Raw genomic sequence first — 27761 nt, forward strand, 5'->3', positions numbered from 1 at the left:
CACAGGGAAGAAAAGATTTTTCTATTTCTTACAATAGAGCATCCGAGGTGACATGGGCACTAAGCAATACAGGAGGCAACAGTTATTCCTTTTTCTCCTTCCTTACTGTGGCTATTCTCAATGAATTAGTCTAGACCTCTAGTCTGTGTCTTAGTGTCTTCATACCCCTGAAAACGCCTAGTGTCTCCTACAATTTACCACATTCCCTTTCTCAAGTTTTTCCTCCATCTTTCACAAGACTGCTATATACTAAGAAAGTGAGAGAAGAACAATACACTTTGACTCAACAATTCCACTAGGAATCTTATCATATAGAAAAACACAAGGATATATACATGTTGTTAGCATTAGTGAAAAACTAGGAAATGTCTCAAATGCCCGCCAAGAGGTTAAAGAAATAAACTATATCCATACAAAGAAACACTATGTAACTATTAAAAAGAATAAATCATCCCTATACACACACAAGAAAACCCTCTAAAACAAAAATTTAACTGGGAGAAAAACTGAAGAATGGTATGCATATACTAATATGTACACAAAAACATATGTTTCTGTAATTAGAACAAAAAACTAAAGGAAACACAGCAATTCTAATGAGGATTCCTGGGAATCTTAACTTCTATAATGTTTGAACATAAAAGGAAAAAAAGTATGTATGTGTGTACACACACATAACACATATATATTTAATGGAAATCTGGAAAAACTGACTGAGAATGGAAATAATAACAGTTACATCCAAATGGTACGGAAAGTATTTACAAAATCTTGCTGCCCTACATTTCCTTACCCCTAAACAAAGTTTCTGGGAAAACCTCAGTGTGTCTACTGACTCAGAACAAAGGAGATTCTGCAGTCACCTGCTATAGGAACTAAGGCTGTCTCTGAAATGCCAGTCATCAGAGGTGGTATCCTTCTGGGCAATCATCAAATGGAATTCCCAAGAAGGCCAAATGACAATCTTTGGAACTCAAAAGTCTTTGCTACAGAACAATATACTGCATTTGGCATCACTGAATCCAAATCATACAGCAGGTCGGCATGGGATACACAGATGTCTTGGCCAAGATCATCAGAGTACAAGAATCATTTCTTAAAAGTCTCAATGTGTGGAGCTTCCATTATCCATGTGGGCCCCTGTTGCCATGCATTTTGCAAGGATGAATCAAGAATCTTAAATTTTCAAGAGACAAAAGTCAGCACTCTTGAGTTGTTCCTTTACCTACTAAATATACAGAAATTTTCCAGAAGTCAGCCATTGATGGTTAAATTGTCAAGTCAACCAGACTAGAAAAGAGTGTAAAAAACATTTCAAGAACAGAATGAAGATTCTTCTTCTGGAATGGATTCTGAAAAGTGTCTGTAAGTATACACATTTCTCAGTTGTTAACCCACCCTAGTAACTAATGGGAAAATTATATTATTGGCGACAGAAGTAGAAAGAATGTTGATGCAGACAATAAGATTGCCCTTTTATGTAAGGGCGCAATTTTAGCACTAGGTAACCTAATTGTTTAATTTCACTATGGCATAGGAATTCCTTCTAAGCTACAAAACTATGCATCAATGGCAAAGAAAAAGGGATTCCTGACACAATTATTAAATACAAGTACATCCTGGCCTCGTCTTTGTAGGTAGCCAGAGGGAAGCTAAGGATCTGAATGCTGAATCATCTCACAAACACTTTGACCTATATATACTGTGTAGGGTGAAGTCTAAGAGGAAAAACTAATTAAACAACCAGCAATGAGGTAGCAATCATCCTCTTACTGAAGAGCTGTATAATCACCAAACTCTGAAGTGTTCCAAGCAAATATTTTTAATGTTTAATAAATTGCAAGTTTTCTTCAAGGAAGAATATTTTCTCCTCCAAGAAAACCTATTTTGTGTTAAGAGGGAAAATGTAAAAATAGCAACACCACAAAGTATGACACTTTCTGTGATAAAGAGATCTGAGTGGGAGTAAATAAAAGATTTATTACATGAAAGGAAGACAAATAATGGTCTTTAAGAATTACCATTAAACTTTGTCAGGTTAAAAATTCTGGGGATGAGATTCCTATAGTTGTCCTAAAAAGAAACTATTTTATAGCAAGAAGTTCTCTGTCTTAGTGTTTCAGAGTCATCTGATTGATGCCAAAAATTTCTTTCTTTTATTTAGGACTTATTACTTTTAAGTATGATTAGAGACATACACTTCCATGTTTGGCCGTCATCTCAGCTGCCTCCCCATATTCCCTGGTCCTTCGATTTGCCATTTCTGGGGTATGGAAAAGGAAGCAAGAGGGTAATGGGGAATCTTTTCATTAGTCTCTCAGAAAGAACACTCAGTATCATGACACCACTGTGGCCAACAACAAAATCACTCAATATCCCTAGAATGAACCTTATCTACAGGCCTTTCCAGACTTGAAATTCTTAATCTAAAGCAAAGCTCACTGGAGTGCCTAGGTGGCTCAGTTGGCTAAGCGCCCGACTTTTGGCTCAGGTCATGATCTCACAGTTTGTGGGGTTGAGTCCCACGTGGGGCTCTATGCTCACAGCTCAGAGCCTAGAGCCTGCTTCAGATTCTGTGTCTCCCTCTCTCTCTCTACCCCTCCCCCATTCGTTCTCTCTCAAGAATAACCTTAAAGAATACATTAAAAAACAAATAAAAATAAAGCAAAGCTCATTTAGCTTTTATCTAACCTCTATTTGTTAACTTGCCAACCCCACCATTATAAATTACTCTTTCTTTTGGCAAAGCCTCACAATGAGCTCTAGTGTTGCCTAAATGATGTGAAGGTTATCCCTTTTTGAGGTCATTAACAGAATCAGTTAAGTCTGGTTGTAACAACACCAAAGGACTGCTCACTATATAAATGTTATACATCAACTTGACACCCCATCCTTGGTCCTCAATTTCCAGTATCAGGTAAGGGTGGGCCTTGAACTCATTTAAATGTTTTCTTTTGTTTTTTAAATCCCTTCAAGAACTCTTCAAATACCTTCTAATCGGTGTAAGGTAAATGCTTTAATAAAATGGCAACTTGTTCTTTTTGGTTACCCTTTTGTCAGTCATCTCTTCCTTTAGGTGGCATCCAAAAATTGAACATCTGAATGAGCTTGATTTCTGCCTTTTGATGATCTAAATTCTCTCTCAAATGAGAGCAAGTAGGATTTTTTTGTTAGCTGGTTAGTTTTAATTTGTAAGTAATTTCCCTACTAATAAAAACTTGTTTCCCTTTTGGCTGTCCCTTTGAATGGCAACAGCCTCCCTGATTAGCAAAAAAGAAGTATCCTGTGACTCTGCCAGTGGCCTCCTCAGGTCCCTCCTCTAAGTGCCCCACTTATAGGAATGAGCCCCAAAGGACAAGAGCTCAGTCACAACTCCCTGTCATCAGAGGTTCTGTTCACTTACCTGCAACACTTCCCAATCACCTGAACCACCTGTCTCAAAACTGTAACTGAAGAGTAAAAGAGCACCAGGACCAGAGAGGCACAGAATGGGGCTTCCAACAGCTTGGCAACCCCAAGGGCAGCCCCTCCCCCCCACCTAGTGCCATTTCTCACTTTGGCCTTACCTCGCTGGGTCTGGGTAAATTGGGTGCTCTCTGGATCCTGCTCCATCATAACGGGATAATGAAATGAGGGAAGACTCCAGCAGCCTCCTAGCAGAGATTAAAAAAATGGCAATAATCCCTGTCAATTACCAACTCAGAGGTCATTCATAAGGAAAAATAGGGGGAGAGATAAATAACATCCCCCTTTGCAGCTAACGGACACCTATTATCTGGGATCACACCCTTCCTACAAACTAAATAAATAAATAAATGAGCTACAGAGCTCCCACACTGGGTATGGCCACTGTATATGCTGAATACTGCTCTTCAGTGAGAAATGAACAAGTGCTTCAGAGACATGATCTTATTTCTATTTGTAGTATCTCCAGCAGACAAATAGGAGGTGGGGATCAACACAGGAGGGGAAAATTAGGCATACCCAGAGATTATCATGTAGTGCCAACATTTATCTTGGTGTTCAGTTCCTCCATGTTACCCTAATCCACATTCCCTTATCTTCTACTCATTCTGCTCTGCCTACACCCTTTTTGTGAGAAGGAGTACTCCTCGGCTCTCTTAACAACTGACAAAAATCTTTAATTATATAATCTAGCCCAATCATAAGTTCAACTGAGCATATATGATACACCCACATTTTATTGAGTACTTTTTTGGAGCCAGGTGAATACTAAGCACTTCACATATATTTCTTTACTTAAATCTCACCATAACCTGGAAAGGGAGGCATTACTATACAAACATGAGAACACTGGGCCTAAAAGTTAAGCATATGGCACTGTGGCACAGGGCTATTAAATGACAGCACCAGGACTCCATGAAGTTCTGTGAACCCCAAAATGCTTCAAACCAGGATGCTATACTGTAGGACCTTGTAGGCTCCAGGCAGGTAAAAAGTGTGTATGTATCCACTGTGAGTCCAAGCTAGAAGGTGGGCTTTGTATCACTGGCTCTTCTGTTTTTTAAGGGAAGCCAGAAATCTGGACTTCTCCATGTAATCTCCTGACAGTTAAAGTTTAGCTAAAACATTTTTTTCCCTCTTTGTACAGGGGCCACTTTAAACATCTGATAAATGTGGCCCAGGGACCCCCTAGTTTGCCATGTCTGCCACACTGCTTCCCAATTCAAATGTGCCTTGGCAGCCAATCAAGCTCCTGCCAGAGAACACATTTCAAAGGAAATGGTCTCAGAAAGAAATGCATATTGTTCCTCTCCAGCAGCATCTTGCCTGGCTCTCCCGGGAACAGGTCTCCGGCTCCCTGCCAGACTCTTCTTTAAAGCAGATCTGCAGGATAAGGACAGCAGCTACCAATCTTTTCCAATTGAGTTAATTCAATTCACTGTTATTAAAACCAGCTGGCTTTAGGTATAGTCATGTGCAGTCACTTTATCCCAGCAACTGGCTCACCAGAGCATTTCCCCTAACAGCCTGGAAAAGAGATATAGCAGAGGCCCTGTCAAGCTGGCTTGCTACCTTTCCTGCCCAGGACAACCAACTGTTACATGATGCTTTCTATCTAGACAAGGCCTATAACCCCCACACATAAGACCCTTTACACAGTCCTACTACTGACGGGAGAGAACATTACAATGTAACCAATGAGGCAGAGAAGAAAGCAATAAAATACATCTCTCGGGTTGAAAACCTGAATCTTCAATGGTATCACTGTTTACAGCAGCAAAAATGCCATGTTTCATCAATTCTAAGAGCCACCCTCCCATTTATAATATGTCTGAAATTGGGATGTATCTTATAAATGCATGACGCCGTTTAATTGGCAGGATTTTTTTTCTTTTCATTAGGGTCACATAAAATAATGACTAAAATAATGGTATGTCTTGGAGTTTTGCACCACAGAATGTTAGAGGAAGGGGCAGTGAGAGGCAAACAGACTGGAGAAAGAAGAAAAGTGAAATTTCGAGAGGAGTATCTATTCAGGACTTTTATGCCATCTTAGATAAATACTTGTTCACTACTAATGAATTAGTTCTAGGAATTGGAAGGTTGGAGAATAGAAGCAAGACCTGGGAGCAGCTGACTTCCCTGGAACACCGAGAGGTTTGTTCCATCCCAAAGGGCTCTGGAGTCAGTCCTGGCCATAACAGCCCTGGCTTGTTATCCTCCAAATGGCTGCTTAGTAAGCAGAAGCCCTTTGGCAAAGAGCATCCTGCAGAGGGACCAACACATATCCTTCTTAAGCACTTCTGCCTGGAAAATGATGCTACTAAGTTGGGAAGCCAACATTACCCCCTACTTCTATGCTAAGGCTGTGTCAGTATTCAGAGAGAGATGACTTTTTAAGAATGCTATAAAGGAGATTCTTGAACTGGGAGAGTTTGGATTAGATAATTTCAATTTTAATGATTCCGTTTTATAATCCTGCAAAGTCTACTTCCCACCTTGCTTTCCTATCTTAATTAAGAAGACTTCTTTAAATCAGGGTAAAACCAAAATGTTAAGCTGTATCTCTGGGGAGTCCCTGATGAGGTTCTTCTGGAACATGCATCCCTTGTGCCTACTCACTACAGAATCTGCTAGCACCATTTGCTCCCCAGGCAATACAATGGACTGGCAAGCCATATATATACATGGCATTTTAACTGCTAATACACAAAATCAGGAGAGCCAATTACTATGAATAGCACCCTCACACACTTATCACTGATTAAACATTAAGTTCTCGTCAATTACAAGTACTATCTGAAGGAATAAAAGACTTCTCCAACTGGTATTGAACAGAGAAAAGAACAAGAGCTACTAGATGAGTAAACATGACCACCACTCCTAGGAACCTCTAAGAAAGACCTTTCTCTCCTACAGTTAGCTTCCTACAAAGAGCCATCCATGGGGAAATGATACAAAATGCGATGAGATGGCAGCTGTGTGCCTTCTTCACTGGCCACCACAAATGTGACTTGAATTAACCATCTATCATGCAATTCAACGATAGGAAATCAGGTAGGACTTAGGAGGGGCTCACACAAGCTTATTCAAGCTTGAAGCTACCTTTTCATTCTGACCTGTGATCACAATTTAGAAATGTATTTATTTATTTATTGATGTTTATTTTTTGAGAGAGAGATGGTGAGAGCCAGGGAAGGGCAGAGAAAAAGAAAGGGAGACACAGAATCCGAAGCAGGCCCAGGCTCTGAGCTGTCAGCACAGAGCCCGATGCGGAGCTCAAACTCACAAACCGTGAGATCATGACCTGAGCTGAATTCGGATGCTTAACTGACTGAGCCACCCAGGTGCCCCAAGAAAGGTTTTTAAAGAGTCACTGAACCCCTGTCAGGGGAAAAAAACAAAAACCCTCTTCCTTTACAAGTTTGCCTGGTTCGTTCTCTGTATCAGTGGCATCCAAGTGAGACACACAAGGGTTGTGCTATTTCAATCCACTGGAGAACAGAAAGAAAATATCAGAACTTTTGTTTTATAATGTATGACCATAATGTATAACACACATGGATTGCTAAAAAGCCTTTACTAACAGAAGTATTTTTTAAAGTCTGGAGACCACTGCTCTATCAAACTATATCCTACTTTTAAGAAAATTCCACATTTAAAAGAATGTGCGCAAATATATAAATATAAGAGCCATAATTATGCAAAACATAACCATACTCATACATACAGCAGGAGAGAGAGAATGATAAAGCAAATGTGGTAAAATGCCAATATTTAGGGAATATGGGTAAAGAGTACATGGGATTTCTTTGCACTATTATTTGCAACTTTTCTTCTTTTCTGAAATTATTTCAAAATTAAAAACATTCAACATACAAAATTGAAAAGTAAACCACTGAAAACTAAAAAGAAAATGCTTCATTTTCAAAGAATTGCTCACTTCTTAAAAAGGATTTCTTCAAGTATCAAGTTGCCCTAATGCCCCTAGGCAGGTTTGGTAAACTACAGGCCCCAAGTCAGCTGCCTGTTTTTATAAAGTTTTATTCAAACATAGCCACATCCATTCATTTATATATTGTCTATGGCTGCTTTGAAGCCAGGAAGGCAGAGTTAAGTACTATCAGGATAGTAACAGCCTTAAAATACCTACTACCTGGTCCTTTACAGAAAAAAAAATCTGCCCATCCCTGCTCTAAAATATTTGCTTACATAAAATCCTCTGAAAGATAAAGTGGAGTCACTAGGAAATGGAACAGAAAAACCTGAAATCAAAGTATTACACACTAGAATCAGTTATCAAAATTAATATTAAGCCCCGCTAAAATCATTAGTCAATAGAAACACAATCCAGGCTGTAAAATTCCTAACATTTTATTTTACTTTGTTTCATTTTTAGAGAGAGAGCGTGCGCACTAGTGGAGGAGAGAGGCAGAGGTGGGGAGAGAGAGAATCTTAAACAGGTTCCACACTCAGGGTGAAGCCCAACATGGCTCTATCCCACCACCCTGGGATCATGACCTGAGCTGAAGTCAAGAGTCAGGAGGCTCAACTGACTGAGCCACCCAGGCGCACCACCCCTCTTGCATTTTAAATGACCATAGCTATTTCTTCCTTCCCTGATTAATACTCTGAATATGTGCAAGGGGGTTCCCTAGATCCCCTAGATCCTTTGATGACTAAGAAAGCAAAAAAAAAAAAAAAAAAAAAAAAAAAAAGTGGAAGAGATCTCTGGGAAAGAACAAAGCTGTCAGGGCAGGTGAGATGGGTCATCTAAAAAAAAAGAACTTTCGTTTCAAATCCAATGGATATCAGAGTTGAGAAGAAGCAAACCTTTTGGGTACTAGTCTAGACAGAATGAGTAAGCTGGTGACAACTTTTCCTTACTAAACAATTATGTCCTGAAGATATTCTTTTAACTAGTTGTCAGATCACAGAAAAAAAAAAATCAATATCCTAAAGCAAACAGACATGTGCAAACCTTCTCTAATCACTGGAAAATATCAACTTGCCAGAATTCGGTGACCTATGAGACGTAAAGCCTGCTTTGAGAATCTAAGAGGCCACTGATGCCCCATGCCCAAAGAGTAATTTCCCGGCCTGGCTTTGATGTCTGGGTGGTATTTGCTATTTCAGTTCTGGGAAGCCAAACCCAAAACTAATAGCTCCCTTCTGCCTAGAAAATAAAATCCAAATTCCTCAGCTTGGTATCCAAAGCTCTGTAGCCAAACTTCTCATTCCTTCTGGATATATGATACACTCTAGCCTGATGGTTTTCAAACTTTTTGGTTTCAGCACTCCTTTAACATTCTTAAAAATTACTGAGGACCCCAAGGAGCTTTTGTTTATATGGGTTTTATCTATCAATATTTATATTTGAAATTGAAATTGAGGAATTTTTAACACAAGCATACATTCCATCATCCATGATAATCATAATAACCTTGTTACACGTCACACAGTGAAAACTCCACTGAACACCCGTGAAACAGAGAGAGAACAGCTCAACATTATTACAAAAATAGTTTCAACTTCAGAGACCCCAGGCCATACTTTGAGAACCACTGCTCTAGCTAAACTAAACACACTCTCACTATCTCATCTATGCATTTAGGTTGGCCATTGCTTCTTTCTGGAAAGTTCTCTTTCCTCATTTCTAACTTAAAAAATCCTTTTAATCCTTTAAGCCTCAAAATCCTTTAAGGCTCCTCCATCCAAAAGTTTATACTCTCTTCCCCAAGACCCCCACTGCATTCTGAAACCTCCCTTCAAAGGCCTCTACCAAGTCACCTTGTACTACACTTACCGATAAGTATGTTTTGTCTCTGCTGCTGGACTACAACCCACATGAAAGCAAGTACTGGGTCCAAGTTATCTTTTTGTCCCCATTAAAACTCCTATCCTAATTAACATGTAATGGGAGACCAACAATAATATCTGTGAATAAATCAGCAGTCGTAAGATTTGGAAGAATAAATAAGAAGATCTGACTGCCCCTCACTGACCCCATGACTTTCTGACAAGGATGCTAGATGTCCAAAAACTCACACTAAAACTCCTGAAGGAACAAGGTTTTCAGAAACTGCTTACATCACTCCTCATCCCTCTGGTCACTTAAGCTGCTCAGGTTAAAGTGCTGACATAGTTGTACTGACAAATGCAGTGCAGCCAGGTCCCTGAGAGGCTTATTAAATCAGAAAGTCAGAGGCTGGCTACTTGCCTGAGAAACTACCACAGATGCTCCTGGATGGTATATTGCTAAAAGAGACCTCATAGGGGAAAGAGGGCAATGATTTCAGGGGGATGGAGGGGCAGGAGGCCAAAGAAACTTGGATGCACTATTGCCTTATTCATTTTTGAATCTTGCTCTGCAAGCCTCGGATCTCTCCTTGGCGCATGCCTGGGCTGGGAGATGACAGCTCTTATTCTTTGTAAAAAATAATTGTGTGTTCTGAAATGACACCTCTATTATGATTTCCAAATTGACATCTCTGCTTTAAAGCGGAGGCATCCAAGCCTCCCCATTTCACACACTGGCAATTATCGTTTAAGTTATCCAACAATAGGCACTCATCTGATCACTGCAGGGCCCCCTATTTCTAGGGGTGCTCTTACAGCACCATGCTGTTGCCAGTGGAGCCTGGCAGGCAACTCCTGCCCCTGTTATGGGGTAGACCAAGGCAAGGTGGCACTGCTACAAGACTAATACCATCAGAGAAGAAAACAAATATACTATATTAAGAACTCACAGTGCCTGTCCTAAGAATTGGCCTTATTTTACTATCATCAAGCATAAACCATTCACGGGGCTCAAAACAATGCCTTTCACCATAACCTCTTTACAAAACATTAACGTATTCCTCAATGCCTCTGTGCAGCAGACAGTAAAACATCAGAGCACAACATACCAAAAGGAAAGAAGCTGGAAACAGAATTCATATTCAGTATACAACCGTGTATCTAGTTATACAAAGTCTTACCTGAAAAGTCAGCCAGAATGCTCTGGGAAAACCTGACCCTCTGCTAACCGTTTGGTGGGTGGTTATTTTTAATACAATTATAAAATGATTGGTTGGCACTATGCTTTGCTCTTGTATATCCTCAACACATTAGACTATACTTATAATATTTCAATTTATAATAAAAACTCACTTTTGTCAGCATCTGAATTCAAAGGCCCAAGGTGATCTACATGGACGTGTTTATACTGTCTCCAAATTCATTTTCTCTGGCAGACTTGGAAGGTCTGCTCACAGAAGACCACAGACTTTTTTTTTTTTTAATTACAAATTTAGATCAGAGGCTTTTCACCAAAGGATGAATAAGAACATATCAATGACGACAAGTCCCACAGCTAGTTCTGATACTCACATGCACGGATACCCGAGAAGCAACAGCTGTGATATACAGGTTTAGATTTTAATTAAGAGGCAGTGCATCCTAATCGACTTATTTTCCCCAAAATCAAGAAGAGATTTACAAAATCCAATAATCCTAATTTCTCAGCTAATTTTATTAAAAATAATAGACAATCCTCAAAAAGGCTACTCTAGACCAACTAATTTTACAAAGAATATATTGGGTAGAATCATTTACTGCTTCAATAACAGCAAATCCATATACTTCTTCTTAGATGATTTTTCACACTCATATTCCCAACCTGAAATTTAAAAAACCTTCGACGAAAGCCATCTGTTCTTAAATGACAGGCCACTGACCCTGGTATACTGCAAACACTATATATTATAAAATGAAGTAAAACCTTAGGGGTAACATCAGGAGAGCAAAGAGACTTGGTAAATGAAGCCTTACAAGAGAACAAGGAAAAAAGAATACACAGTGGCTGGAGCATTTACTAACCAAAGGCAAAGAGGCGGCCTTCCTGGCTCATGTCTGTTCAAGTAATGAGGTTTCTGGAATCTACAGAAATAGACGAGGGGCAGAGACTCTAGCTGAGCCCCCAAACAATCCACTGTTAGCCCTTGAGCTAGCACAAAGCTCAGAGTACAACCACTTTTCTTATATCCTGGGTTCATTCTGAACTGCTTCTCTTAGTAACATTTGATTTTCACTGATTCGGCTCTAGGGTATACTGCTTGCCCTTCCACCCTGATCCTGACTTCAGCAACCTTCTTGATTCCTTTTGGACTCAGCATTTGACTCCACTGGAATAATTTCTCCACCATTTCCCTCTGTCTAGACAACATGAAATTGTCATAAATGACACCTAAAGTACAATTAGTAGAGAAACGGCAATTTCCACTCTCCTCCCCCGTTCCCCAAAAGAACTGCACATTAATGTCCTCCGGCACGTCAATCAACACTACCCTGAAGATTAACTCTGTGGAGCCTGGAAGCCATTTAATTCTCAGCTTACTAAATATTACGCCTTTCCCCCTCTACTATAATTAGAAGATGTAAATTGCCTTCTTTTCACTAGCACTAATGCTTGTAATCTCAGAGATCTGAATGCCTGCTAAATCAATACCTGTGTAAAAAAAAAAAAAGTCCTTACAAACACCACTTTATCCAGCTGCATTTGATTTAGGGGACTCGCAGACAAAAGCAAAAAGATAAAGCAAAAGTGGAGAAAGGCACTGAGAGAGAGGCAAGACTCAAGAGCATCAGAACCAGGCTATTATAAAATGGTTTGAAGACACTGCCAGTTCCTTGTGAGAAGTAACATTAAAAAAAAAAAAAAAAACAGCAAAACTGAAGGACAGCAAATCATGAAATAACTTATCAGTGATTTTTAATGGAGGGGACTTCCCCCAGGGAAATGGCAATGTCTGGAGACAGTTGTTGCAAACGGGTGGAGAGATGCACTGGCATCTAGTGGATAAAGGTCAGGGATACTGCTAAACATCCTACAACACACAGCACAGCCTCCCACAATAAAGAATTATTCAGACTTGGGGCGCCTGGGTGGCTCAGTCGGTTAAGCATCCGACTTTTGATTTTGGCTCAGGTTGTGATGATTTGTGAGATGAAGCCTACCTGGGATTCTCTTTCTCCCTCCCTCCCTCCCTCCTTCTCTCTCTCTCCATCTCTCTCTCTCTCTCTCAAATTAAAAAAAAAAAAAAAAAAAAAAAAAAGAATTACCCAGCCCCAAATGTTAATACTATTAACTTTTGTTGAAAAACTCTCTAATACATCTTAATGGTTGGAGACTAACCAAGAGAAACTCTTAGTAACTAATATATATCATAAGTCTGTGTTTTAGCTATAGAATCAGAATGCAGTTTAAATTCATCATCTTGTTTCACTTACTAGCTATGCGACCTTTGGGAAAGTCCATTATCTTCAATGCCCAAATTTAAAGGGGAATCCCTATTTCACAAAGTTGTCATAATTAAGAACGTATGTAAAATATAGTAGCCATCACACAATCCAAAAAGTACCGACTATTCTTTTCTTCCCTGGACTACAACTCCTAAAGTGTCTGCAGGGCACTCTGGCCACTCAAGTCACTATGCTCAAAAAGGTGATTCCTCAGGGAAAAAAAAAAAAAAAAAAAAAAGACATGTGTTGAGAAGGATGAGTACTGTAGAGGCATAAACACTGGTATATGAACCCTAAGATATGAACCCTAAGGATCACATGTACCTCACCCAAACTAATAAAAGCAGTCATTTATCTACCAGTCTGTTAGTCTATCCAACCACTGATTCAAATCACGAGTACTTATTGTCTACCATTGGGTATATATTAGTATATAGGTTAGATAGGGTCCCTATAGTAGTCTCCAAAAATGGACCCCAGAGAACCATACTTCTTAGTATTCTTGCCCTTGTTTGGTTTCCTCCCACACTGAACCTAGACCAGTCTGTTACTTGCTTTAACCAAGAGAATGTGGCAAGCTGTGCCAGTCTTGGTCCCAGCCTTTGAAAGAACTGACAGCTTCCATTTCCTCCCTCTTGGAACTGTCACTTGGGGAGGAAGCCTTAAGCTGCTAGGTAAAAAGTCTGGCTATTTGGCTGGAGAAGTCGCATGGAGAGGAAGAGGCCTAGCTGTCCCAAATGAACCTCTAGGTGACTCTAAAGAAACCCCAAGCGAGACCAGCAGAACTTTCTATCTGAGCCCACTCTATTCAAAAAACAATGAAAGATAATAAAATTGTTATTTTAAGTCACTAAGTTTTGTTGTGTGGTGTGTTATACATCAACAGATGAATGAAACAGCTCCTGATCTTGAAGAACATTCAAGCTAGTCCCGACAGCAGCATTAGAACTAAGTCGATGAAGTTCATTACAAGCCAGAAGTAATCACATCTGTACTCAAAGGAGCCCTGGCTACTATAACAGGACACCAAATAAGACATTTGGAAACAGATCTTAAACGATGAAACTCAATGCAAACTTGCTCACAGTGTCCAAAGCATAAGTTCTTGATATTGGTCAGAAATATCAACGTCAATTTAGAAAACCTTGCTACTCTTTCCTCCCTATCCCAGTCTGGCTCTCCATCTTTCTGAAACATACTTCTGCCCTGGACGGCTCCCTCTTAATGTAGAAGGTAGCCTTAGAATTGGGGAAATTAAGGCTATTTATGCTCCCTCTCTTATCAAGAGGCAGGACCAGTTGTTTTTTTTGTTTTTTTTTTTTTTTTTTTGCACAAATCACTATAAAAAAGTGCAGGAAGGGGTGCCTGGGTGGCTCAGAAGGTTGAGCATCCAGCTTTGGCTTGGGTCATGATCTCCCAGTTCGTGAGTTTGAGCCCCACCTGTAGCCTGCTTTGGATTCTATGTGTCTCTCTCTCTCAAAAATTAAACATTAAAAAAAAAATTTTTTTTAAGAGTGCAGGAAAAATGAAAATAATACCCTATTCTCTGCTATGGGCTCAATTACTTTCTGTATTATTGAGCTTTCTAATAAAGAACTTCACTGTGTTCGCTGCAAGTGACTAATGGAAGTAACTAGCATCAGCTCTATCGCAATAGCCATTCCTTATCCACCCTTTATAGGCACCTCACTTTTTTTTTATGAACTTGGCTTACTCCAATTTTATAAGGTGAGATCTCAAAGATACCCCATAAAGCCTGAAGTCCAACCTGCAAGCATTATGCCACGGCAAAGGGATATTTTTGTTTTGTTTTGTATTTTGAGCAAAGTAATAGAATAAAGGGGAAAAAGAGCAGGCATTTCTTGAGCGTCTAACCTTGTAAAACCAACTGATACTTAACTCATTTACCCTCACATAATTTTCCAGTTGAGGAAACTGACTTTCAGAAAGGCTCCTTAGCTGCCCAAGGTCACACAACAGAGCTAGAAATCGAATCCAGGATTTCTCAACTCCACATCTTTCTGTTAGAACGCGTTACCAGAAGAGAGAAGACAGGGAACCTGAGGAGACTGTGAGAGTTAAAGCAACATATCATTACACAGAATGAAAGCAAAATAAAAGGTGATGAATAATACAAGGGATCTTAGTACACTACAGAGATTTGGAGGAATAGAGATTTGGAGGTGTCAAAAGAGTTCCCAGATGGTCTAAAACAGTGTTCTCTAACTTAGAGTGTATCAAAACCACCTGGAGAGCTTGTTAAAAAAGCACATTACATCCCCCCCACCCCCCCACCGCCGGCCCCGCTCCCCCACCCAAGTTTCTGATTAAGTAAATATGGGGTGAACCCAGGAACTTATATTTCCAGCAAGTTCCCAGGAAATGCTGATGTTCCTGGTCTGGGGACCACACTTTGAGAACCACCAGCCAAAGAGCTCACAATAAACACATTCTGATATATGCACCCTTCTCTCTCAGACCTCATCATATCCAAAATAGTGCCATCAAACACAACTGCCAAATTTAGTGGCTCTATGAGGGACTAATAGTCAGCAACTCTGTTGGGATGAATATTACAACAATGCTCCTTTGCCTTCAAGGAGCAAACAGAAAACGACCAGCCCAGCTTCTGCCTCAATTCTTTATGAGACAAGTGTGAGAAGGAATCAGAAAAGCATGCAGAGAGGGGCGCCTGGGTGGCTCAGTCCGTTAAGCGTCCGACTTCGGCTCAGGTCATGATCTCACGGTCCATGAGTTCGAGCCCCGCATCGGGCTCTGTGCTGAAAGCTCAGAGCCTGGAGCCTGCTTCAGATTCTGTGTCTCCCTCTCTCTCTGACCCTCCCCCATTCATACTTTGTCTCTGTCTCAAAAATAAATAAACATTAAAAGCATGCAGAGAAGACTGCTGGACTTCTGGGACACTAGACTGGAGAAATTTAAAGAAAAAAAGAGAGAGAGAGAGAGTTCCTTCTTGTTTTAATTTTAAAAGGATTACATCTGCTGAAAAGGAAATTAAGAAAATGCTATTTACAATGGCATCAAAAAGAATGAAATACTTAGGAAGAAATCTAACCAAAGAGGTGAAAGACTTGCACACTGAAACCAAAACACTGCTGAAAAAAATTAAAAAAACACAAATAAATGGCAGGACGTCCCAGGTTCATGGACTGAAAGACTTAATATTGTTAAAACGTCCATATTAACTGAAAGCAATTTATAGACTCAATGCAATCTCTATCAAAATTCCAATGGTGTTTTTTACAGAAAGAGAAAAAAAATCCCAAAATTAATATGGAATCTCAAAGGACCAACAGTCAAAACAATCTTTTCTTTTTTTTTTAAGAGTTTTTATTCAAATTCCAGTTAGTTAACATACAGTGCAATAGCCAAAACAATCTTGAGAAAGCAAAACAAAGCTGAACACCTGACACTTCCTGGTTTCAAAGCATATTACAAAGTACAATAATCAAAACAGTATGGTACTGGTATAAAGGCAGGCACACAGAACAAAATAGAGAGTCCAGATATAAACCCTTGCACATGTGATCAAATGGTCTTTGACAAACGTGTCAAGACTACATAGACAATGGAGAATGGATAGTTTCTCCAACAAATGGTACTGGAAAAACTGGCTATCCACATGCAAAAAAAGGAATATAGGCCCTTATCTCATACCACATATAAAAATTAACTAAAAATGAAAAACCTAAATGTAAGACCTGAAACTATAAAAACTTCTAGAAGAAAACACAGAAGGGAAACACAAACAAAAAGAAAAAAGGAAAGAAAACATAGGGGGAAAGCTTTATGACACTAGAAAGTGCTATGATTTCTTAGATATTACACCAAAAGCACAGTCAAAAAAACAAAAACAAATGTGTCAAACTTAAAAAACTCATGCACAGCAAAGGAAACAATCAAAAGAGTAAAAAGGCAATTGACAGAATAGAAGAAAATATTTGCAAACCGTTTATCAGATAAGGAGTTAATATCCAGAATATATAAGGAACTCCTAGGGATGTCTGGGTAGCTTAGTCGGTTAAGCATCCAATTCTTGATTTTGGCTCAGGTCATGATTGCGCGGTTTGTAAGTTTGAGCCCCACACAGGGCTCTGTGCAGACAGTGAGGAGCCTGCTTGGGATTTTCTCTCTCTCTCTCTCTCTCTCTCTATCTCTCTCACTCTGCCCCTCGCTTGCTCTCATTCGTTCTCTCTCTCTTTCAATCAATAAACAAACTTAAAAAAAAAAAAAAAAACCTCCTACAATTTAACAATAAAAGTCAAACAACCCAATTAAAAAATGAGCAAAGGACTTGAACATTTACCCAAAGAAGACATACATACAAATGGCCAACAAGCATATGAAAGATAACCAACACTTATCATCAGGAAATGTAAATCAAACCACAATGAGATACCCACCTCATGCCTATTAGAATGGCCACTGCCAAAACAAACAAACAAAAAACAAAAAACAAAACAAAAAAAAAACCAAAAAAAAAACCAGGAAATCAATGTTGGTAAGGGTGTAGAGAAATTGGAACATTGGCGCATTGTTGGTGGGATTGTAAATGATGCAGCCTCTGTGAAAAACAGTATAGAGGTTCCTCAAAAAATAAAAAAAAATAGAACTACCATATGATCCAGCAATCTTACTTCCTTTTTTTAATATAAATTTTTTTTGATGTTTATTGATTTTTGAGAGAGAAAGAGACAGCGTGAGCAGGAGACAGGCAGAGAAAGAGAGGAAGACACAGAATATGAAGAAGGCTCCAGACTCTGAGCTGTCAGCACAGAGCCTGACATGGAGCTTGAACCCACGAACTGTGAGATCATGACCTGAGCTGAAGGAGGATGCTTAACTAACTGAGCCACCCAGGCACCCCTACTTCTTCTTCTTCTTTTTTTTTTTGTAAGTTTATTTAATTTATTTATTCTGAGAGAAAAACGGTGCAAGAGATGGCAGGAGAGGGGCAAGGGAGAGAGAATCCCAAGCAGGCTCCACACTGTCAGTGCAGAACTGAATGCAAGGCTCAAACTCACAAACTATAAGATCATATCTGAGCAGATATCAAGAGTCAGACCCTTAACCAACTGAGTCAGCCAGGTGCCCCAAGCAATCTTATTCTGAGTGTATATCCAAAAGAACTGAAAACAAGATCTGAAAGAGATATTTGCCCTCCCATGTTTACTGCAGAATTATTCACAATAGATAAGACATGGAAGCAACCTAAATTTCCATCAACAGATGAATGGATTAAAAAAATGTGTATACATACATACATAGACACATAATATTTTATTCACCCTTTAAAAAGAAGGAAATCCAGGATGCCTGGGTGGTTGTCAATTGAGTGTCCGTCTTCGACTCAGGTCATGATCTCATTGTTTGTGAGTTCAAGCCCTGCATGGGGCTCTCTGCTGTCAGCACAGAGCCTGCTTCGGCTCCTCTGACCCCCCCCCCTCTGTCCCTCCTCCACTCATGTTCTCTCCCTCTCTCTCAAAAATAAATAATTATTAAAAATAAAAAAACAAAAAGGAAGGAACTCCTGTCATATGCTATAACATGGATGATCCTTAAGGACATTATACTAAGTGAAATAAGCCAATTACAAAAAGACAAATATTACATGACTCCTCCTAAATGAGGTATCTAAAGTAATCAAACTCATAGAAAAAGAAAACAAAATGGTAGTTGCCAGAGATGGGGGGGAGAGGGAGAATGAAGAATTGTTCCAGGAGTACAGTGTTCCACTCATGCAAGAAGAAAAGTTCTAGGGACCTGCTGTCCAACTATATGTAAACACTTAAACATACTGTACATTTAAAAAAGAGGGTAGAGTGATGCCAGGTTCCATTTGAAATTTATTTGCAACCTGCTGGGCACAGAAGCCATTGTCTCCACAAACATTGGTGTGGTTGAACTGACAGTTAATGTGTTGTGACCTGGAATTCACCATTAAAAGGGTCACCCAAGCAAAGTCCTGGAGTTTATTTGGTTATTAATATGATTGTTGGTACATCCTATGCAATATATGTAAATTGAATTATGGTATTCATAAATTTAAAATCTATGAATAAAAGATAAAAATAAAGATGGGATTAAAGCTTGTGTATCATCCATTATCCTGTGTAATCAATAAACGATTTAATATTCTCTTGAAAAAAAATTAAGAGGGTAAATTGATGTTTTTTTTTTTTATCACAATAAGAAAGACCAGAAAAAGGGGGGAGGTCCCATTTGCCACCAGAATAAAGGATAAAAGCCACCTTGCTGAAGCGAAGTGATTCAAGGAGACAGTGGGAAGAAACAAACAGAAATGTATAGGAATGTGTAGGGGAGGGAAAGAGTAAAAGAGGTAAAAAGATTCCCACTTGTACCGTGTGATACACCAAAGGAAAAGGGCACAATGTTAACAAACTGCAATTTCTCTTTTTATGACAAGGTCATGCTTTCAGCCTTTGATTCCTTTATGATCAGAATTTTCTACTCCTGTTCTAACTTGATTTTAATTTCCTGTCAGGTGGCATCCAAGCAGCCTTTTTGCTTGAACCCACTCCTCTACCCGAAGTCCTCTGCTCACAGGGAGAGTGCAGCCATTCTCCAAGATTTCACATAGTCCGTCATCAAAGGAAGGTTGATTTCATACTGCATAACCTGACATAACAGAAAGCTGCTCATTAAAGTGTGACCCGACCAGCAAATAAGCTTGGCACCCCCACTTTCCCTCGTGGAAACAGAGGAGGAGTTTATTAATTGTTGCTATTAAAAAGTCAGGCAGCTTCTCAGGGGAGGGGGCTGTCAGCATGTCAACCCAAAGCCAGCAGGGGACCCCTGTGGGTGAATTAGGCAACTGGGTGGATAGAGGAGAGGATAGTGCAATGCCCAGTGCCTCTCCCTGGTGGAGCTGAGTGGTAGGGCACTCAGAAAACAACTGGCTACAGGGGCACCTGGCTGGTTCAGTTGGTAGAATCATCAGCCCCAATTTCGGCACGGAGCCTACTTTAAAAAACAACAAAAACACACTTGCCTACACAAAATCATCAACACAATCTGCTTGAGCTAATGCAGTGGTAATCAACACAAAATTGAAATTAAGTTAAGAAAAGCCAGTGCAGGGCCGCCTGGGTAGCTCAGTTTGTTAAGCGTCCAACTGCAGCTCAGGTCATGATCTCGTGGTCCATGAGTTCGAGCCCCCCTCTGACAGCTCAGAGCCTACAGCCTGAAGCCTGCTTCAGATCCTGTGTCTCCCTCTCTCTCTGCCCCACCCCCCAATTCACACTCCAACTGCAAGCGCTCTCTCTCTCTCTTAAAATAAATAAACATTAAAAAGGGTGATGGGCATTGAGGAGGGCACGTGTTAGGATGAGCACTGGGTATTGTATGAAAACCAATTTGACAATAAATTATATTAAAAAAAGAAAAGAAACAGCCCAGTGTAGATTAAGGCACAAATGAAGTTCCATGCCTTGACTAAACAGGCAATAACTACACAACTCCCACTGATAGTTATTATGTAGGAATACAAACCAGATCTTCTGTTTTGTTTTGTTTTTTTTCAATAGAATCCAGAAATGTGGACTTATGTGGAAAAAACTGAAATTTTTTTTAAACACTATAAAGGTCAAACAAACATACCTGAAAGTTATTTTGTAATCTCTGGGTCAATATTACAGGCCAGCCAACTAAAGCCAAATCTGCTCACATGAACACGTTGTCAGGAATGCTCCCAAAAGAAGTAACACGTACTGGATCCTCCCTTCCCCGTAAACATAGAAGAAATCCAAGAGGAGGAGGAGGAGGAGGAGAAGCTACCTACATGGCTCTTAAGAGCTGGGTCTGAGTAAAGCAAAATGCATTATGCAAACAGACCCCCAAACACCTGGTGTTACTGTCTTGGCAAAACCTCCAATGCGCCCATTGGAGCACTACTATGAACAGATACAGTAGAGAAGGGGATCTGCAGGGGGAAGAGTGGGTACATGGGAAATTGTTACTAGTGTATCTGCAGCACACACGTAGATCCCACTGTAGTCCCTGTAACACTCCAACACTCTGAGCTGACAGAACCGGTTACATCTTTTCAAGTTCTCAGTATGTACACAAAGCACACAGCCAGCTCTACACCGTTCAGCCCCAGAGAGAGGGCCGATGGGGAATAATTTAGATCAGTCTTAACAGGTGCTAATTTGACGGGAGCAGTGGGAGAAGGGCTGCCAGTCAAGCATGCTGCCTGGAGGGCCTAGAGGCCCACACCCTGCCCCCCACACCAGGGCAAACCTTCTCACATGCAAACAATCCCCAAGACAGATAAAGAGCAGGGTTGGAAAACCTTGCTTCAGGGCAGATAGGACAGGAAACTAGAAACTCTTTATGCACTTATGCCAGCTCTTAACCGTCAAAGAATCTTACCAAGAGCCAATACTTAGGACATCTAGTACAAAGCAGAGAGAAGAGAGAAGTGAGAAGAGAGAGAACACCAGTGCAGAAGCCCCCTACCTACCTCTTTAGGGCCTTCATTATCAGAATGCCTTCTATTACTATGGCACCTGACTCTCTTCCAAATCACGTTTACTTAAAGTAGGGACTGGTAAACCACAGCCTGTCAGCCAAATCTGGCTGCCTGCCTGTTTTTATACAGCCCATGAGCTAAAAACGGTATTTATATTTTTAAGTAGCTGAAAAACATCAAAAGAAGACTATTTCGTGACACGTGAAAATTATATGAAAATTGCATTTGTGTCCAAAAATAAAATTTTATTGGAACAGAGCCACACTCATTCACTTACATGTTGTCTCTGGCTGCTTTCAAGCTACAATGGCAGAGTTCAATGTTTGCAACACAGACCGTATGGCCTACAAAGCCTAAAATATTTACTATCTTGCCCTTCACAGAAAAAGTTTGCCAACCCTTGATATAGAAGATATAACCAGGGATCATGCTCAGAATTCAAAGAGGCTCAAATATAGAGTGACCTAGTTGGGCAGGTGAGCAGCGAAGGTTAAAAAAATTAACACTGATACCTCTTCCACCCTATCCTCATCTTCATGTTGCCAAAGAAAGAAATGGGCTTTCTAATTACCCGTGAAGACAAATAAGTCAAATATCTAGATGTTATTGCCTTATGATAGGGCAAGAGATGCCTGGTTTCTCCCAATTACTTAACAAGACCCAAAAGACTAGATGGCCAAAAGCCAGTAAGTGAATGTCAAAGATGGAACCAAGGTTCTGTCTCCCTCATACAAGACTGCTGGAGAAGAAAAGTATATGAACACGTCCAGGTTGCAGATATTTAGAATTAATAAAACAAAAGTCCTTTCCAACCTTGAGGAACAGGTTCCTGAATACCCAGTGGTAGGAGAATTTACTACTGAGAAACTTAACAACCTTTTGGGAGCAGAAACAAAAACAAAACAGCAAACCAGGATTGGGGGTCCCAATCTATGAAATTATATTCACTAAAATAAAATAGGAAACAGAAATATCTTAAATTAGTAACAATCAATACCATACAATTTTCTTTTACCGTTAACAATGTTCATACTTTTTGGCCCCAGCAATTGTACTTCTAAAAATTCATCCTCCTAGGGGTGCCTGGGTGGCGCAGTCGGTTAAGCGTCCGACTTCAGCCAGGTCACGATCTCGCGGTCCGTGAGTTCGAGCCCCGCATCAGGCTCTGGGCTGATGGCTCGGAGCCTGGAGCCTGTTTCCGATTCTGTGTCTCCCTCTCTCTCTGCCCCTCCCCCGTTCATGCTCTGTCTCTCTCTGTCCCAAAAATAAATAAAAAATGTTGAAAAAAAAAAAAAATTCATCCTCCTCTAGAAACACCTGCATAAGTACACAAAGATGATGCAGCACTGTCTGTGAAAGCAAAAACCAGAAACAATCCAGATTCTACAATAGGGCACTGGTTAAATAAACTGTAGTACTGGATTACTATGCCACAGCCAAAAAGAATGCAAGAGATCTATATACACCAACATAGGGAAACGTCCACAACGTATTAAATGAAATATGTAAGTGGCAGAACAGCAAATTTAGTATAACCCCATTTTTACAAATAAAGAAAAATGGGGGCACCTGGGTGGTTCAGTCAGTTATGCGTCTGATTTCAGCTCAGGTCATGATCTCGTGGTTTGTGGGTTCAAGCCCCGTGTCGGGCTCTGTGCTGACAGCTCACAGCCTGGAGCCTGCTTCAGATTCTGTGTCTCCCTCTCTCTCTCTCTGTCCCTCCCTCATTAGTGCTCTGTATCTCTCTGTCTCTCAAAAATGAACAAAAACATTTAAAAGAATTAAAAGAAAAAGAAAAAATGGGTTTTGATTTTCACAGAAAACAACTCTGGAGTTAACACATAAATTGTTAACTGATTAGCACCGCAGAGGACATTCTTTATCAGACATTTCTGTAATGTTTTAATTTTCACAAATGAATTTGTTTTATAAGCAGAAAAAACAGACCTCAAAATGTCCACTGATTATCTCTTGCTCACTATAGCTTTTTGAAGCTCTCCCTTTCTTACAGTTTCAATAACATGCCATTACAGTTTGAGGGGGCAGGGTGGTGGATAGCAAGGCTTTGTTGCAGATAAGATGCCCGCTAAAGAGGCTTTACTTCTTTATTTGTTTAGCCACTCTTCCTCCAAACATTTAAGGCCTTTCTAATTCTGACATAAATTATTGACTTCCGCCTTCTGGTTTTTACCAGTCTCAAGACACAAATTACTCTAAAAGGGTGTGATATTACCTAACTTTGATTTACTCTATTTAGCAGAGCCTCTTCAGTCTATTCTCAATCAGCAACCACAATGATCCTTTAAAAATATGAGATCATGCTACTCCACTTCCGATGGCTTTCCAAATCACTCAGAGTAAGAGGTGAAATCCCTTAAATGGCTTAGAAGGTCCTGCATAATCCGGTCCCCATTACCTCTCTAACTTCATCTTCTATCACGCCATCCTTTGCTGTGCTCCAGCCAAGCTTCTCAGGGATTTTGCATTTGCCTTTCTCTCTCCTAGCTAGAATGCCCTTGGCCCTAATGTTTATAGAGTTTACTCCCTTACTTCCTTAAGGTCTCTGCTCCAATGTCACCTCCTCAGACTTCCTTTGATCCCCCATTTAACAATGCAAACTGCCATCCCAGCATCTCCTACATTTTAAAATATTCTTCTCCAGGGGTGCCTGGGTGGCTCAGTCGGTTGACCGTCCAACTTGAGCTCAGGTCATGATCTCCTGGTTCGTGGGTTTGAGCCCCACATTGGGCTCTCTGCTGACAGCATTGAGCCTGCTTGGAATTCTCTCTGCCCTTCCCCCACTTATGTGCATGCACACACGTGTATACTCTCTCTCAAAAATAAACATTAAAAAAAAGAATTAAAAAATAAAAATAAAATATTCTTCTCCATCAAACTTATCACCATCTGGCATACTAGCTAGCTATTTTATCTAATTTATTGTCTTTCTCCCATCACAATGAGAGATTTACTGCTGGTGCTTAAATAGTGTCTGGTACACAGCAGGTGCTTAGTAAACATTTGTTAACTGAATGAATGAATCCATCAATCAATGTAATTATTTCACTAGCCCAATGCCCCAGGTTTAAGAGCCTTGCTCATGCATGTGACAGCCCTTGCCATACTCCTCAGTTCCCTTCTATAAGGCCTGGGCTTACCTTCCCCTTCACCTCTCTTAAAACTAAGCTTTCTTGGGGTACCTGGGTGCCTCAGTCAGTTAAGCGTCTGACTTCAGCTCAGGTCATGATCTCACCGCTCATGAGGTCAAGCCCCATGCTGGGCTCTGTGCTGACAGCCCAGAGCCTGGAGCCTGCTTCAGATTGTGTCTCCCTCCGTGTCTCCCTCCCTCCCTCCCTCCCTCCCTCCCTCTCTCTCTCTCTCTCTCTCTGTCCCTTCACCGCTTGTGCACGGTCTCTCTCTCTCAAAAATAAACACTTAAAAAAAATTTTTTTAGGGGTGCCTGGGTGGCTCAGTCGGTTGAGCGGCCGACTTCGGCTCAGGTCATGATCTCGCGGCTCATGAGTTCGAGCCTCGCATCAGGCTCTGTGCTGACAGCTCAGAGCATGGAGCCTGCTTCAGATTCTGTGTCTCCTCTCTCTCTGGCCCTTCCCCCCCCCACCCCCCTCTCAAAAATAAAAAAACATTAAAAAAAATTTTTTAAATATCTTTTTAATTTAAAAACTAAGCTTCTTATTCCACCATCAGTTTTGTCTCCTTTTTGATTTCTCACTACCTGGTTCTCTCTTTTCCCAGAACAAGTCATGATTTGATCATATCACAAATTAATTTCTCTTGCTTGAGGATTCTTACCTACTTGTCCTCAAATGCCAAACTTGTGAATAAGAATTCAAAAGTTAGAAAAGATTTATTGTAACTTGAATACCAAAGACAATCATTCTGCCAATTTTTTAGGGGCGTAATTAGAGGTAAATCAAAATTCTCTCTTAATATGGATTCTGTCCCCCACAAAAAAAGAACCTAAAATCATCTCAAAACTAAAAAATTCCGGTAATTTTAATGCTCAGACACCCCAAAAAAGAGAGAGAGCGCGCACCCACTTTCTCAAATTTGAAGCATCCTACTGTAAGCAGAGTCAGTGGAAGCCTTCCACAGAAACAAAAGAAACATAAAGCACCAATGGGAAACAGAACCTTCACATTTAATTTGGCTTACTCACATCTTATGCGGAGCTTATCAAGACCAAGTATTCTATCACTGGGACTGCGGAGAGTTTTTTTGTTTTAGTAATCTCTACACCCAACATGAAGCTTGAACTCACAACCCCAAGATCAAGAGTCACATGCTCTTCCAAGTGAGCCACAACCAGGTACCTCAGGACTGCGTAGTCTTTAAGGAGAAACAACGACAACACTGGGTAGAGGTACTGGTATCGACGAAAGGCCAAGCCAAAGACTAACAAAATGGTATCAACTGGAAGCTGCATAACCAATATCTCTGGTGAACACAGAAGCAAAAATCTTGAACAGAACACTAGCAAACTGAATCCAACAATACATTAAAAAAATTATTCACAATCAAGTGGGATTTGCTCCTGGACTGCAATGGCGGCTCAGTATTTACAAATCAATCAATGTGATATGTCATATCAAAAACAGGAAGGAGAATCATATGATCATTTCAACCGAAGCAGGAAAAAGTATTTGACAAAGTACAACATCCATTCATGATAAAAACCTTCAACAAAGTAGGTTTAGAAGGAACATACCTCAACATAATAAAGGCCATATATGAAAAACCCATAGCTAGAATCATCCTCAATGGGGAAAAACTGAGAGCCTTTCCCCTAAGGTTACGAACAAGACAGGGATGTCCACTCTCTCACCACTTTTATTCAGCATGGTATTGGAAGTCCTAGCCACAGCAATCAGATAACAAAAAATGAAAGGCATCCAAATAGGTAAAGAAAAAGCAAACTGTCACTATTTGCAGGCAACATGATACTATGTATAGAAAACCCAAAAGACTCCACCAAAAAACTGCTAGAACTGATAAATGAATTAAAGTCACAAGATACAAAATCAGTGTACAGAAATCTGTTACATTTCTATATACCAATAATGAAGCTTCAGAAAGGGAAATTAAGAAAACAATCCCATTTACAATTAAACCAAAAATAATAAAATGCCTAGGAATAAACCTAACCAAAGAGGTTTGAAAGACCTATACTCTGAAAACTATAAAACGGTGATGAAAGAAAGTGAAGATGACACAAAGAAATGGAAAGACATTCCATGCTCATGGATTGGAAAAACAAATACTGTTAAAATGTCTATACTGCCCAAAGCAGTCTACACATATAATGGAATCCCTATCAAAATACCAACAGCATTTTTCACAGAACCAGAACAAACAATCCTAAAATTTGTATGAAACCACAAAAGACCCACACAACTAAAACAATCTTGAAAAAGCAAAGCTGGAGGCATCACAGTTCCAAGACTGGAAGTTATATTATAAAGATGTGGTAATCAAAACAGTATGGTACTGGCACAGAATCAGATACACAGATCAACAGAACAGAAAATCCAGAAATAAACCCAATTATATGGTCAATTAACCTTCGACAAAGCAGGAAAGAATATCCAATGGGAAAAAGATAGCTTCTTCAACAAATGGTATTGGGAAAACTGGAAAGCTACATGCAAAAGAATGAAACTGCATCACTTTCTTAACACAATACACATAAATAAATTCAAAATGGATTTAAGACCTAAATGTGAGACTGAAACCATGAAAATTCTAGAAGAGAGCACAGGCAGTAATTTCTCTGACATGGGCCAGAACAACTTTTTTCTAGATAGGTCCCCTGAGGCAAAGGAAATAAAAGCAAAAATAAACTATCAGATTACATCAAAATAAAAAGCTTCTGCACAGGGAAGGAAGCAATCTACAAAACTAAAAGGCAACCTACGAAATAAGGGAAGATACTTGCAAACAACACGTCAGATAAAGGGTTAGCATCCAAAATCTATAAAAAAAAAATTATAAAACTCAACACTCACAAATAATCCAATTTAAAAATGGACACAAGACACAGATATTTCTCCAAAGAAGACACAGATGAGGGTGCCTGGATGGCTCAGTCAGTTGAGCATCTGACTTCTGGTTTCAGCTCAGGTCATGATCTCACAGTTTCTGGGGCAGAGCCCTGCGTGGGGCTCCTTGCTGACAGCTTGGCGCATGGTTGGGATTCTCTTTCCCGCTCTCTGCCCCTCCCCCGCTTGCTTGCATCTCCCTCCCTCTCTCTCTATCAAAATAAATAAATAAATAAATAAATAAAAACTTAAAAAAAAAGAACACATACAGATGGCTAACAGGCACATGAAAAGATGCTCATCATCAGGGAAATGCAAATCAACACTACAATGAGATATCACCTCATACCTGTCAGAAATGGCTAAAATCAATAACACAAAAAACAACAGGTGCTGGTGAGAATGTGGAAAAAAAGGAACACTTGTTCCTGCAACACTGCTACAGT

At 40.0% G+C, this 27761-nt stretch overlaps 1 protein-coding gene across 8 annotated transcripts in view; it reads right to left on the bottom strand.

The window, feature by feature from the left end:
• Positions 1–27761, bottom strand: part of AMBRA1 (autophagy and beclin 1 regulator 1) — a 177827-nt gene that overhangs the window by 106494 nt on the left and 43572 nt on the right. For 4 of the 8 annotated variants that reach the window (XM_042906347.1, XM_042906345.1, XM_042906340.1 and 1 more), the window contains one exon: positions 3567–3653. The exons of the other annotated variants lie outside the window; for them this stretch is intronic. In XM_042906347.1, the coding sequence (XP_042762281.1) occupies positions 3567–3653 (87 nt within the window). The remainder of the gene's footprint in view (positions 1–3566; positions 3654–27761) is intronic. 8 annotated transcript variants of the gene reach the window in all.

Source organism: Panthera leo, chromosome D1, assembly GCF_018350215.1.
Source record: "Panthera leo isolate Ple1 chromosome D1, P.leo_Ple1_pat1.1, whole genome shotgun sequence".
NCBI lineage: Eukaryota > Metazoa > Chordata > Mammalia > Carnivora > Felidae > Panthera > Panthera leo.